The sequence below is a fragment of the Dermacentor albipictus genome, chromosome 2, assembly GCF_038994185.2.
Source record: "Dermacentor albipictus isolate Rhodes 1998 colony chromosome 2, USDA_Dalb.pri_finalv2, whole genome shotgun sequence".
Taxonomy (NCBI): domain Eukaryota; kingdom Metazoa; phylum Arthropoda; class Arachnida; order Ixodida; family Ixodidae; genus Dermacentor; species Dermacentor albipictus.
In genome coordinates this window covers 42,546,401-42,560,745 of record NC_091822.1, presented here as the reverse complement: position 1 = coordinate 42,560,745, position 14,345 = coordinate 42,546,401, and the positions used below count along the sequence as shown (strand labels likewise).

Below are 14,345 nucleotides of genomic sequence, written 5' to 3'. Positions count from 1 at the left end.
CGGTCGGCTTTGTGAGCCGCGCAAGCGGCTGTTCTTCGGAGGCGGCTTCGCTGTCCCCTTCGACGGAGTCGGGGCTTGGCCGCGGTGTAAGGTTACCAAAGTGGACCAGGCAGAGCACACGGTGAGCAGAGTTGTGCGCCCTGTGTCCACTGTTCGGTCGCTTCCGCTGGTCGGGATCATGGGGACGGCCGGGCCATAAATCGACACTGCGCATGCTGTCTTCGGTGGCGCCGCGGAAAACGCCCGTAAATAATCGCTGGGCACAGCACTCTCTTTGACCAGTGTCTTCCGCCGGTTCCTTAGCACTTCGGTTGGAAGATAGTCGGTTGCAAACAGGCAGCGAAGAAGGGTGTGTGAGTCTTTGCGGCGTGCGGGGTCGAATTCCTACCGGCGAAGCGCGCGCTTCATCCCACCGGGCCCGCCGCCTTCGAGCCATCGCCGTAACGACTGCCACCCGAGCCGTCCCCGTTCTTCGCCGCGCTCCGATATGGTATGTCCGCCGGCTTGTCCTCTTCTTCTTTTCTGTTAACTCTCAATGATTCGTGCGCCTCTAAACTAATTTGCTTGCTTTTGTTGTAACACTGCCTAATTATTGTGTGTTCTGGTCCCGCTTCGAATTGTGTGCTTTTCGCCAATTTCGTTCGTTCCTACTTTGAATTCTTTGTTTCCTTACGTACGTACGGAAGATGGTCCGACTACCGAGCACTGCATATGCCTAGGAGTTCCCCAAGGCGGGGTTCTAAGCCCTATTCTTTCGAACCTCGCGCTTCTTGGGCTGGCCGAATCCCTACCGGAAACAGTGAGTGTCTCAATCTACGCCGACGACACCTGCATCTGGTCATCAGCGGTCACTCGTCTGCAGGTTCGCGCAAGGCTGCAGAAAGCAGCAACACAGGCATGTCACTATCTTCACACACAAGGCCTTACCATCTCAGCAGAAAAATGTGCGTTAGTCGCTTTTACACGAAAACCAATGTCTCGTTATCCAGTATGCATTAATGGCCAGCCTATCTACTACAAGAGAAATCAACAGTTTTTGGGTGTCATTGTGGACCGGGACCTCTCTTGGAGTCCTCATGTTGCCCACTTGAAGAAGAAGCTCACATCTATTGTTCATATCGTCAAGTTTATCGCCGGGAAAACATAGGGATCGTCAGCGGGCTCCATGCTACAGTTATATCGAGCACTTTTTATCGGATTGCTACGTTATAGTTCTCCCGTGCTCGCTAAAACATGCAAGTCAAATCTTCGAGAACTAGAGAGCGTGCAAGCACAGGCACTACGTGTTAGCCTAGGATTTCCGCGGAGCAGCTCAACAGCAGGAACCATTGTAATGGCTCGAGACCATCCGATCACGACTTACATTAGCATCGACACGCTTAGGGCCCATGTTCGTCATGTTTCACGCATGCAATCAAGCTCTTTTGCCTGCCTGCCAGAATGACGACCACAGGCGTCCTTCTCCAACGAGGTCAGCATCCATTGTGCCTGTCTACCTTCGGGCTTCACACACCCTCAGAACGTTCAACCTACGCTTTGTGGTGTTTATAACAACCTCAAGTGCATCTCACGGTTCCAGAGATAAGAAAGAACACCGACCTGCCTGCCTTAGCCCTGAAGCAAGCAGCTCTGCATTGTTTGAACACTTTCTACTTTGACCGAGTCCACATATATACGGATGGATCTTCCACTAAGACCAGCTCCACCGGCACCATGGCTATACCATCACGATCAATTAGCGTCCAATACAAGATTTCTCACATGACCGCATTTACCGGATCGGAGCTTGTTGCCCTCCGAGGTGCCGTTGATTACCTTAACAACCAACCCGCTAATCGGTGGGCAATATTCTGCGATTCGTAGGCGGCCTTACAATGTCTTCTGTCATCTCTTCGTCGCGGGTCGTGTGAAAAACTAGTGTCGGAGATGCGAGAAATGCACCATCGTATGATAGCGAAAGGACACGAGGTCGTATTTCAGTGGCTGCCTGGCCATTGCGGTATCTCCGGCAACAACCTCGCTGACGAAGCTGCTAGGAAAGTACACGAAGGAGCAACCCTTGTTTCTGTACCTTTATCGCGGGCCGACGCAGCCCAACACCTAAGCAAGGTAGCACACCGTATGACATTAGAGAAGTGGCAAACACCTGAATTCACCCAAGAACGATTGCATTGCCTCGACCCCTCTATGCCACTGCGGCTGTTACCAGGACTTCTGCGAAATGAGGAAACAATGCTGTGCCCCTTACGCTTGGACGTCGCATTCACCAATGCATATACGTTTTTGTTTGGAATGGCTAATAGCGCCGACTGTAATGCCTGCGGTGCCGAGGAAACTATAGAACATCTACTGTGCAACTGCCCATCTTTTCAAAACGAAAGACATGACCTCTGCGCAGCTGTCAATCAGCTAGATGGAACACCGTTCACCTTGAAGAAGATCTTGGGACCATGGCCTCGCATATCGCAGCTACAAAAGGCCACAAAAGCTCTGCTGCGATATTTGAGAGCTGCTGGACTGAGTCAGCGTCTGTGATCCGGAGTGAATGACAGAACGATATTCCCAGTGGACTTCCTCTTCTTCTTTTAATCTTTCCGTCCACTTTTCCCTTTCCCCAGTGTAGGGTAGCCAACCGGGCTCAGTCCTGGTTAACCTCCCTACCTTTCCTTTATCATTTGCTCTCTCTCTATTGTTTCCTTATTGTCCTTGATCAGTTTTGTGTATGATTAAATGCTTTGTTATCCCCCTTCAACGGGTTTCTGCGTGATTGCCGACGCACCGATACCCGAGCAGCTTGCTCGGGCTGACCAACCCGGAATAAGTAAATGTTGTACAAAACCTCTCGCCTGTAGGCCGGGGCGAAGCGTAAATCAGACCCCTGTGCTCCGTCGGCTTGGGCCTGGCAGCCGGATCGGCGAGCGAGGTGTAAGTTCTGTGACAGTCATTGTCATCACACACTCATCGTCATCCCAATGTACTCATGAAGTTGTCCCACCATCATCGTCTTTGCGTGGTCGACATATTGTTGTCGTCATGTTATATTTCTCTTACTATCGGCATGATGCCGTCTTGGTCCTTAAATTGTTGTCACTGTAAGTTCGAGATACGATTCTCATCATGCCATTGTCGGGAGCCATCGTCGTCATACCGTTTTAATTTTTTATCGCTGTCAATTGGTTGTTTCACCAAGGTCATCACGTCAGTAACATCAACCATTGTCGTCATTTGGTCCTTGTCATACTGCCTTCGTCCAGCCATCGACGTCTTTTTTCTTCCTCATGCCATCGTATTCATGCTGTCCTGATCATTCTGCCGTTGTCAACCCGTCGTCGTTCGACAGATGCTATCATACTGTCTGTAATATTGTTGTAATAATGTCCTAGTCATTCTGCCATCGTCGGGCGATCTTCGTCATTCCAGTTTGTTTCTCCGGTTCTTGTCATACTGTCGCCGTCGCGCCATGATGGTCATAGAGTCATCGTTGTCTCATTGCTCTCATATTGTTGTTGTCACGCTTTTGTACTTACCGATCGCAAAATATAATAATCGACATCTTTTCTTCATGGCATCGTCGTTATTCCGCCTTTGTCACTTCATCGATATTTTTATTCGACATACCGTCGTCACTGCGTTGGCTTCATGTAGTCGTCGTCATGCGGCCATGCTTATGGGCGATGTCGGCAAGCGAGTGGAATAGCAGAATGGGACAATATCGGAGTATGTGTCATATAGCCCTGGCCACAAAACTCACACAATTATCGCTACACGTATTAAATAAATGTGACATCAGGTATCTGGTCTGTATTTGCATTGCACAAATGCTATTTGCATTACTACCGACAATCATCCGTGGCATCAGCTCTGCTGTAATATTTCATTTAAATACATAAAGACACATCGCACTTTTTGAATCCACGGAAATATATTTTGCCTCCGGCGGCATTCTCCTCCAATATTCATCATGCAACGTTGACGTTAACAGTTACAAACCAGTAACTAGAAGTTACTTAACCAATGCTAGTTAAATAATTATTACTTCTCGACTATCAGCGTGCATCATGCTGAAAGAATTAGTGCTCAAGAAAGCATCATCGCATTGGTTAAATAATTTTCTTCAACCGTTTTCATTTCAGCGCCCATTTGGGGTCTATTCATTTTTCATAGCCTTGGTCTAGTCGCGTAGTTGCAGGCATGACTCTATACCAACAAACCCGGTTTTCCAACAACGTAATAGACTGTACAAAATCATTTTTCATTCTACCATCATCAAAATGCGGCTGAGGGAACAAACGCATGACCTAGTGCTTTGCAGTGCAGTCGCCACGGAGCTATCGCCGCAAGTGAACATATCAGCACTTGGTAGCGGTGTCGCTCGAGCTAACACGAACGAACAGGACACATCAAATGTTCGCAATTTGAAAGACTTCCACATATATAAAAGGCTTCAATGCCCAGTAGCAAGAGACACAGCGCCTGCAATCACTACCTTTATAATAATGGATACGCTTAACGCTGGCTCGACAAAATGCCGCCTCTGCTGTGGCAGATGCCACAAATCCTACGCAGCCATCACGCGCCATCGCACTCGCGCTCACAGACCCAACCACCACCCACGTCTACAGCGATTCACGCTCGGTCGTCAAAGCCTTTCAGAAAGGAGCAGTTGCAAGCCAAGCACTACAAATATTCAATAGATCCACACCGCAGCAGCATCACACCATCTGTTGGTTCCCGGCAAACCTCGGAGATATCAAGGACGCCCCTCGCAATCTCAATGAGACGGCTCACAGGAGCGCACGAGACCTAACCCTCCGTGACGCCACCTATTCTCGTCGTGACCATCCCAGCGAGAATGGGGACCTTCCTTCCACATATAACTAGATCACAAAGCACTTTTATCTAGACCATAGAATATCCAGCACACCTCACAATAAGCTCACCAGGCCTCAAGCCCTCACGCTCAGAATGCTTCAAACAAGCACGTACCCCACGCAGAACAGACTACATCACTACATGCCTTACCTATACAAAACATCTTATTGCGAAAATTTCCATAGTACACTAGATGTACATCACTTGCTCTGGCCGTGTGATCGGACCCACGCAAACAAGGATCAAGACTCCGCCAGGCTACAAGAAGCATCACGCAGCACGGACCTGGCGGAGCAGCTCTGGGCCGTCCAGCGAGCCCACGATGCGGCCAGGGAGTTACAACTCCTGGTCCCAACGTGGGAATAGCCCGCTCTATGGGACCTTGCGCCCCGTAGCTCGAGGAACGTTTATTCAAGTTATTCCATCCATCCATCCATCCAAATCCTAAAGATAATGGCGCGCAAGAACACAGTAGCTACAAAGACTCAACTTATGCACGTGGTGGAGGTGGTATATATAAAAGCACTGCGATAAAGTTTCAGAAAAACTGAAACCGCCTCCTCCGGGGAAAACACTGCGAGTTTATAGCACATAAAGTACCGGGTGCCGCCTTCATCTCATTTGCTGTATGTAAGTTGTGGTTCACAGCGGTCACAAAAATCTATCACGTAATATGAAAGCGCAACTCTTAATGTTTGTCCTCACTTGCGCAATATAGCGTGCGCCACATTCCGAAGGCGACACCAGTGCGCGTTCCCGGTCTCGTAGAGCGGCGAGCAGGTGAGTGTTCTCGTCCTCTCTCAGCATGCCTCGGGAGCCCGCGAGAAATTCCGCGCGTGTTAGTCGTTGTTCGTCCCCGCCTGTTGGGACACGACACGCTCGCCGGTCGGGCTCGCCAGCGAGAGCATTCATTAACCTCACCGCCTGTTATTGGCGGAAAAATGGGTTCCGGACCCATCGTCGCGCGGCAGATAATTCTTGCCGCAAAAGCGTCTTGCGAGCCCTTATTTCCGCAAGCGAGGACGTACCTTTAGACGCCCGTTCCTGCAGCGAGCGTCATTGGCGGTTTCGTAACCAAGCGAACGAGCACCGCGAAAGTTGAAAGAGCGAACGCGCAGCGAGAAACGAAACACGAGAGCCACGAACCGCAGAGACCAATCAGAGCTGCAGCTCCAATGAAAAATGAAAGTGGCGTCTTGCAGACCCACCTGATCGGTAGTTTCCTAATATGCTCTGCTCGCGTCAGCGCTCGTTCGAGCTTGTTTCCTTTGCCTGGCTTGGCCTCGTTCGCGTTTGTTTCCATCGCTATGGTTTGCGATTTTTTATTATAACTGCGCGCGCGACGCGAATTATTTAGTACTTTCTTCAAGCTGCGCGGGTACAAGTAATTAAACTGGAACCCGCGACAAGTCATTTATAAGATCCGATGCGCTTGACCAATAGATCAGATTTGTGATGGTCGCCGACTCTGCTCACCGCTATTTTTGTCCTCGACGGTTCGCCCAATAAATAAAGAGCTAAATTTGTAACTCAGAGTTTCCACACTGTGTAGTTCTTCTCTATCACTAGCATTACAATATAGTCAGCCAAAACAGTGTCACAAATAGTGTTACAAAATGTTGTCAGCCAGTTTTCCTTGTTTTGCTGAACAGTGAGCGACGTGACTGGTGGTAGTGCGTCGTCTGTCCAGCGGCTAAACTAGCTGCCTCAGTCGAGGTTCAGCGCCGCCGCCGAGAGGATTCTGTCGTTTAGGGTCAAATTTTCGGCCCAAAGTAGTCCGAATTCAAAATTCCTGAACAAGTCCGATCAAAACTATCATTAGCGAGTCTCGCAATCGTCGGTGAGTGAGTGAGCGACGAAACTTTGTTGTGAACGCCTGCAGAACGGTTCGCCTTCCCCTGTTAGGGAGGCGTTACCGTGACGCGGCCATGACGTCTTCGCGGCGTGTGGCGCCTCTACTTCGGCCGCGGCCGCACTATTCCCATTGGTCGACCACGCCTGCCCCTCTTTTCGGGTGGCAGCTTCCCTCCGGTTTCGCTCGGTCGTTGCCTTTCGAGGGCCGCCAAGATCTGCTGGACGGCCTGGGTTTGGACGTCTTGGTCATAGGACCTCGTTGCGGCCTCGAGCCGCGGCGGGATCGTTGTTATTGTTGCAGCTTCATGTGGATTTTTAGCACAGTCCCAAAGGATGTGAGCTGCAGTGGCTCTTTCTTTTCGGCACACACAACACAGATCACTTTCATAAACACTTGGACACACGTGCCTCATCAGCACCGGGGTGAATACCGACCCCGTTTGAAGTTGTCGGTATAAAACCGCCTCCTTACGGGTCAAGCCCGGATGAGGTGGCGGCATAGTCCTTCGCTCTAGTCGGTACCATTTCACAATTTCATTGTAGGAAGTCATTTTGTCCTTGGTTTCCCACCATCACGACGGGTCGGCTGTAGTAGCAGTGGCACGGTTGGTTAGTCCTCGCGCCGCCGCGTTCGACGTCTCGTTGTCGTTAGCGTTGCCGCGACCCGACACATCACTGCCCATGTGGGCCGGAAACCACTTTATCACCAAACACCGACTTTCACTCGCGACATCGACCACACGCAACACACGCGCGGCTTCACCACACACCCTTGCTCTGGCGTCATTTTTCACTGCCATCCTAGAATCAATCGTCGGTGAATTGTTTTCGTTTCTTTTTGTTGCGCTATTCGCGATAAATGAACCATGCACAATAACCTTATTTCTTGGGTGTTCCAAGTTATTTGTCCAAGAAAAGCGTGTGACAAACGCTTTTTCGCCGACGCATAAGAGAAGCACGCTCCATCTGATGCAAAATTCAGAATGCCACAAAGATGGTTTTTTTCGATGCGAACACCTATAGAATACTCCTATAGAGTATTGAGTTAAAATGCTCAGGCAGCGTAGATGTTCCATAGTTTCCTCGACAAGGCAGGCATCGCACTCGGCGCTATCAATCACTCCAATCAAAAACGTATATGCATTCGTGAATGCGACGCCCAAGCGTAAGTGGCAAAGCATTGTTTCTCCATTACGCGGAAGCCCTGGTAACAGCCACAGTTGCATAGATGGATCGAGGGAATGCAATCGATGTTGAGTGAATTCAGGTGTGTGCCACTTCTCCAATGTCATAAGGTGCGCTAGCTTGCCTAAGTGTTGGGCTGCGTCAGTACGCGATAAAGGTATAGAAACAAGGGTTGCTCTTTCGTGTGCTTTCCGAGCAGCTTCGTCAGCGAGGTTGTCGCCGGAGATACCGCAATGGCCAGGCGGCCACTGAAACATGACGTCGTGCCCATTAGCGGTCATGTGATGGTGCGTTTCTCGTATTTTCGACACGAGTTGTTCACAGGACCCGCGACGAAGAGATGACAGAAGACATTGTAAGGCCGCCTTCGAATCGCAGAATATTGCCCACTGATTAGCCGGTTGGTTCATAATATAATCAACAGCACCAGGGAGGGAAACAAGCTCCCAACCGGTCGATGTTGTCAAGTGAGAAATCTTGTATTGGATACTTAGTGATCGTGATGATATAACCACTGCGCGGGTGGAGCTGGTCTGGGTGGAAGAGCCATCCGTGTATATGTGGATTCGGTCAAAGTAGAAAGTCTGCAAACAATCCAGGGCTGCTTTCTTCCAGGACAAGGTAGGCACGTCTGTCTTCTTTCTTATCCCTGGAACCGTAAGACACACTTGAGGTTGTTTTAAACACCACAAAGCTGAGGTTGAACGTGCTGAGGGTGTGAAGCCCGATGGTAGGGAGGCACGATAGATGCTGACCTCGTTGGAGAAGGACGCCTGCGGTCGTCGTTCTGGCAGGCTGGCAAGAGAGCTTGATTGCATCCGTGCAACATGACGAACATGGGCCCTAAGCGTGTCGATGCTAATGTAAGTCGTGATCGGATGGTCTTGAGCCATTATAATGGTTCCTGCTGTTGAGGCGCTCCGCGGAAGGCCTAGGCAAACACGTAGTACCTGTGCTTGCACGCTCTGAAGTTCTCAAAGATTTGATTTGCATTTTTTAGCATCTTTTGAATATGAAAGACAAGATCTCTGCACAGCTCTCAATCAGTTAGATTGAAAACCGTTCACCATGAAGATCTTGGGACCATGGCATCGCACATCGCAGCTACAAAAGGCCACAAAAGTGCTGCTGCGATATTTGAAAGCTACAGGATTGAGTGAGCGTCTGTGATCCGGACTGAGTGACCGAACGATATCCCCAGTGGACTTTCTCTTCTCCTTTTAATTTTTCCGTCCCCTTTTCCCTTTCCCCAGTATAGGGTAGCCAACCGGGCTCAGTCCTGGTTAGCCTCTTTACCTTTCATTTATCATTTGCTCTCTCTCTTTCAGCTCAGGCACCGGCCGCAAATGAGGAGTTTGTTCAGTGTCAAGAATATTGGAACTACTGTGCGATCACAGGATTTCGGCAATGCGTTCGTCGAGATTCTCATAGCGGCGTTTCGATGACTGTCCTATTGAAACACCATAGTTCTTCTCCCGCAATGCTCACCTAGCGGTAGTGTATCTGTAAAATTTGGAATGCCCTTGAAGAATCCAGTGCTTCAGCCATGAATGACGAGTACACCGTGCATGAGGTCTCACCGTATCAAGGAACGGGGCTCACTTCGTGATAATCTGATGTGTGGGTTGCCATGCAGCACCCTTATTATCTGCACCTTCCCTCCCTGCATGTAGGTTAAACGATAGTGCTGATACTGCTACTACTAAGCAACATTTCACAGAAACTCGTGCTGTGTTGACATGCAGGCGCATCGTCGGGAATTGGAGAAGCAACTGCACTGCACTTCGCCTCCCTAGGGTCTTGGTTGTCGCTGACGGCTAGAAATTTGACAGAACTTCAAAGAGTCGCCCAAGAATGCCATGCCAAAGGAGCGCCAGAAGAAAAAGTGAGATGTTTTGCAGCTTTTAATTGTTATAGCAATCATACGCACTCTCTTTGTGCATTTCTACCATCACCGTTGGCATCGTCGTGAGGTTCCGTGAAAGGTCCAAGGCCAATAAAATCGTCGCATGCGCGAGTAAAAGCGTGCAAGGGTAAGTTGACGATGGCACCTCAACCTCGCGCCCGCAAGGGAGCAATGCGAGGAGGAGTGGTGGGAGCGATCTACTTTGGCGGCTGCTGCGTATGGGGCGTCCCTGCGGTCTCTATCTTGAAAGCGACAGAGTCCAGGCATCTAGGCGCCCCGAGGGCTGACAGCTTCGTTTGGGCTGTGTTCTCACCGCTTAGTTCCCGATGAAACGACAACCCGCATGAAAGTCAATTCGCTCGATTCTTCTGCCGCGCTTCCTCAATCCAGCGTTCTGACAGCAAGTTCCTGCGCTCATCGTGTGAGATGGATTCATGTTTGCTTGTGTGCGCGTCACACCATGCTTGTTGATTTAGTGAGTGAGCGAATATTTACAAGTTTTTACGGCCGATAAAACTACTATCCTTACTTCGTCTACCAATTTGGTATCGTAATCAATGCTTCACCTTACGGGCAAAACTGCGACTCTTTTTCCCAGGGAGTGCGTCACCGTTTTTCGTGAGAACTTAATGTTGAGAAAGTTTCTAATAGATCTACTAAATATGGCATTAGAAGTGCTGCTGTACGTTGGCATAATATATTACAGAACAAAGCATAGAGTCTTCCAAAGAGTTCATTATTAAATCTAAGAGTGGACGCGATGGCTTATAATCGTGATTTTTTATGCCAAGGTTTCTTTCATCATAACTATTGTAGTACACAGCTAACGCCTTTATTTGGCCCAGAAATCAATTTTCTCGCATAGACGCCAAAAAAACCCTACAAGGTCCGAAAATTGCGTAACAGCTACTCACAAAACATGATTGCATAGTACAAGAGAGTTATAGCTTGAACACATACTTCCTACCGTTCGTATTTTACCGGGTTACCCGAGAGTGTCACCAACAGCTAGGCTGGCAGCGATAGCTTGTGACGCTGAGTTTAACAAAAGAGCACACGAAGCCCATGCCGCGGTAACCTACCGTATTTTGCTTTCCGGCTGGTGCAAACCGTTGGTAGGGACGTATTAAGTGTTCTATAGAGGGTTCTTTTCATTTTACATCGACGAAGAAAACGCGCGACGCGCACACTGGAAAAAGTCACCGCCCCTTCCAATCCGTGAACATGGTCGAACGGCGATCCTGTGTTAGTTACACCGAGTGTTATACCATGCAAGTGAATCTTCGCAACCAGTCAATATTTTAAATACTTTATTTCACCATTCTTTCACCTTCCGACGCTGCCGATGTGTTTCCGCGTTTCGGGCGCGCACTTCAGGATCGGCTTCCCGGCGCTGCCATTTTGAACTCGGCATCTCTGGCGCGCAACTCGGGGTCGGCCTTAGAGCGACGAGCCTGTCCAGGAGCCAACCTTCGGTGGCGCTCGCGGTAGGCAGCCTCTTCATCGGGAGTACGCACAACACGTGGTCTTCCCTTAGTTGTAACTGAGATGGAATATGGGAACCACTAATCCAAATATCCGTATATTGGGCGCGAGGCCCACCACTGGAGATGCGGGTGCCACAATCGTTTTGAGGATTGGTTGGATTAGCTTGACGATTGACGTAGCTGCCAGCACTTCTTGCACCAGCAAGAAGTACTGGCAGCCACGCGCTTTTTGTGTCACGTTTCAATCGCTGGACACTGTTCGCTGGCCGCAAACCGCCAGCATAACATTTGTTTCTTTTGCGGCGGGATATAATCAATCATCGATAAATTCAATCGATGTCCATCAGGTTGGATCGGCGAAGCTGCACGGTGTGACCACCGCATAAGATTCGCGTATAAGAGAGCATTCTGACCGGGCGAACGGGGTCACTCGAACCCCTTTCCACCGGTTGAGCTCGTATTTGCTTCGCCCGCTAGGTCACGTGGCTCCCTTTTAGCGAAGTCCGACAACGCCGGCACAGGGTCCGCATAAACAGCTTCGCTGTAAAAATCATGAGCCATTTCACTCTGTGAATGTGGATGATCAGCGAAGCTTTTTAGCATACGATACAGAGGTGCCAACGAATTTTGAACATACGTACGGACTCATTTACTGTGATTTTTGAATACATTCGCTTCGACGACGGGACCACCACCCTGAGGCGCCGGATGAAACTATACACGCGTGGCGTTTAGACGGAACCGCAACCACGGGAGAGCGGAAGGAAAAGAAATGAGATGTGCACGCGCTTGGAACGCGGACAAAGAGAGGGCGGTGCGGAAGTGGACATGGTCGACGTGGGTCAAAATGTATTATCCTTTCTTGTCAGCTTAATGTCTAATACGGGTTGCATTTGGACCTAAGCTATTAAACTTATTTTTCCAAGTTGGCGGAGCGCTTGAAGCCTGCTTCACCTCAGCCGCGCACCGGCCTGGTATTGCACTATGTTCGAGATGGTCGCATGGTTTTTGGTCTACGGACATCAAATCGCTGGAAATAACCATATGCAGCTTCGCTGTAATAAATCAGGCAGTCTTACAACTTATAAATGAGACATCGAAATTGAATAAAGGATTCCTCGAAACCATAGGAAGTCTTATGGGTCTGTTCCTGTAAGAACGCTTATATGCTGGGGGTCTGGGCTGAACCGAGAGGATAACGCTTCAACCGAGGACGTTATGCAGAGCTTGACTAAGAACGTAGTAATATAGAGGGTAGGTGAAATAAAGTGAATCAAGCTGTAATAAGTGGTTCAACGTGGACTAAGGTTAGTACAAATTAGAGCAAGGTTATAAATTAGAGCATGGTAAATTAAAGTGGATTAGGCTGGACCAACGTTGATACTAACTAGAGTGAGGTGTATGGAAGTGTATTAAGTAGAATAATGCGGGATAAAGTGGATTACGGTTGGTACTAATCAGAGCCAGGTGGATAAAATTGGAATAATGTGGAATAACGTGGATTATGATGGAATAAAATACATTATATTTCGTAAAATTTACAGCAAGGTGGAATTACGTGAATTAAGGCTGGTAAAATATAAGAACTACGTGGATTTAGGAGGATTCAGGTAGAGTTGTGGTGTCATACTGTCTTCGCATTCAAATCGCGTAGAGAACTAAAGCGACTGACAATTTTGTTGTCGTCGGCGACATCCCACACTTTGCAAACCTGCGGTTCCGGACCACCGGCGCGGGAATCAAAGGCCCCCTGCGCCAAGGGCGAAAAATGCAGAAAGGGGCGCCACTAGCAGGTCGCTGCGGGAAGATGGCTTCCCACAACACGCCACAAGAAAAAGCCCCCCCCCCCCAACCCCCGGGTATGCTGCTTCCTCGCGAGCTAACCAATGGGCACACTCGCGAGAGCTCTGACAATCTCCGTCGGCTTGGGCCTCTAATAAGTGCGGCTCGGTGCAGCAGGAGCACACGTTACTAGCACTCGGAAGAAGGATAAACACAAGGAACGCGTTCGCTGTAGATGCAAAGGAACCGTAGGAGAGCTCAAATCCGAGGCCCTAACAAAGGGGCTGGGTGACGAGTCCAAAAATGGCTGTGGCTTAGTTAAGGTTAAGCCCAGGATGCGAAGCATACTAGCCTTTATTTTACTTGTTGAACCACTGTTTAGCCTGGTGAACTGCTGTCGCTTGGCTTTATTTGGTTCGGCTAGACGAAGAAACAACACATGCAGGAGAACGCACGAGCTGAGACCCGGCTGTGTAGCTACGCGGCCGCAAGCGAGCGCACGAGTTGAGCCTCCGCTTTTGCAGCTGTTATGACGTCATAGGGTAGCTACGCGGCCGCGCGCGGCGCAGCAAGGAAGAGCGTGGTTGTGCGGCTAGTATGCTACGCATAATAAAAGCAACTTAATACCAAACATAGCAAACCTAAAAGAGAATAGACCCACATATGAGACGCGCAGCAATGATCAATGGCTCATACCCTCAATGGTAGCTACGCGGCCGTGCGCGGCGCAGCAAGGAAAAGCGTGGTTGTGCGGCTAGTATGCTTCGCATAAAAACGTGTACGTACCCAATGCTCCACCCAGCGCGTCATCCACGCCGCCATAACGCTGTGGCCGCCACGGTCTGGCCTACGAAGTGCCACCATCGGGAACCGGTTCCTGGCAAGGCCATCATAGACAATCGTCACGAGTGGAAAGGGTGAGGCGTAGGGACGGCAGAGCAGGTTGATGCCCGCAATAAGGCCCCGAGGCATACCTCAATCCCCACAGGTTTTACTATTTCACGACTAGACAAAATGCTTGACTGAGCGCTTTGCAAATAACGTATTATTTCTTGTTCTGACCGATGGACTGTTTATTAGGTTCTGGTGACAACAGGGGACGTGTTGCATGAAGACGATGTGGCAGCTGTTGTTCAGAAGACCATACAGAAGTTCGGTCGAATCGACATTCTCGTAAGTTGGATTACGTTTATAGTGTCAGGGCAATTACGTGTTGGTTTCGCCACCCGTCATCATAAGGTGCAATATTATCTGGCATG

General features: G+C 49.5%; 1 protein-coding gene and 1 pseudogene across 1 annotated transcript in view; both read left to right on the top strand.

The window, feature by feature from the left end:
* The window catches only part of LOC135912783 (3-oxoacyl-[acyl-carrier-protein] reductase FabG-like), a 70,743-nt gene that overhangs the window by 42,165 nt on the left and 14,233 nt on the right, over positions 1–14,345 (top strand). Inside the window, exons 2-3 of the mRNA XM_070533228.1 lie at positions 9,657–9,796; positions 14,167–14,259. Of these exons, the coding sequence (XP_070389329.1) occupies positions 9,657–9,796; positions 14,167–14,259 (233 nt within the window). The remainder of the gene's footprint in view (positions 1–9,656; positions 9,797–14,166; positions 14,260–14,345) is intronic.
* On the top strand, positions 12,133–12,312 carry LOC135912800 (U2 spliceosomal RNA; annotated as a pseudogene).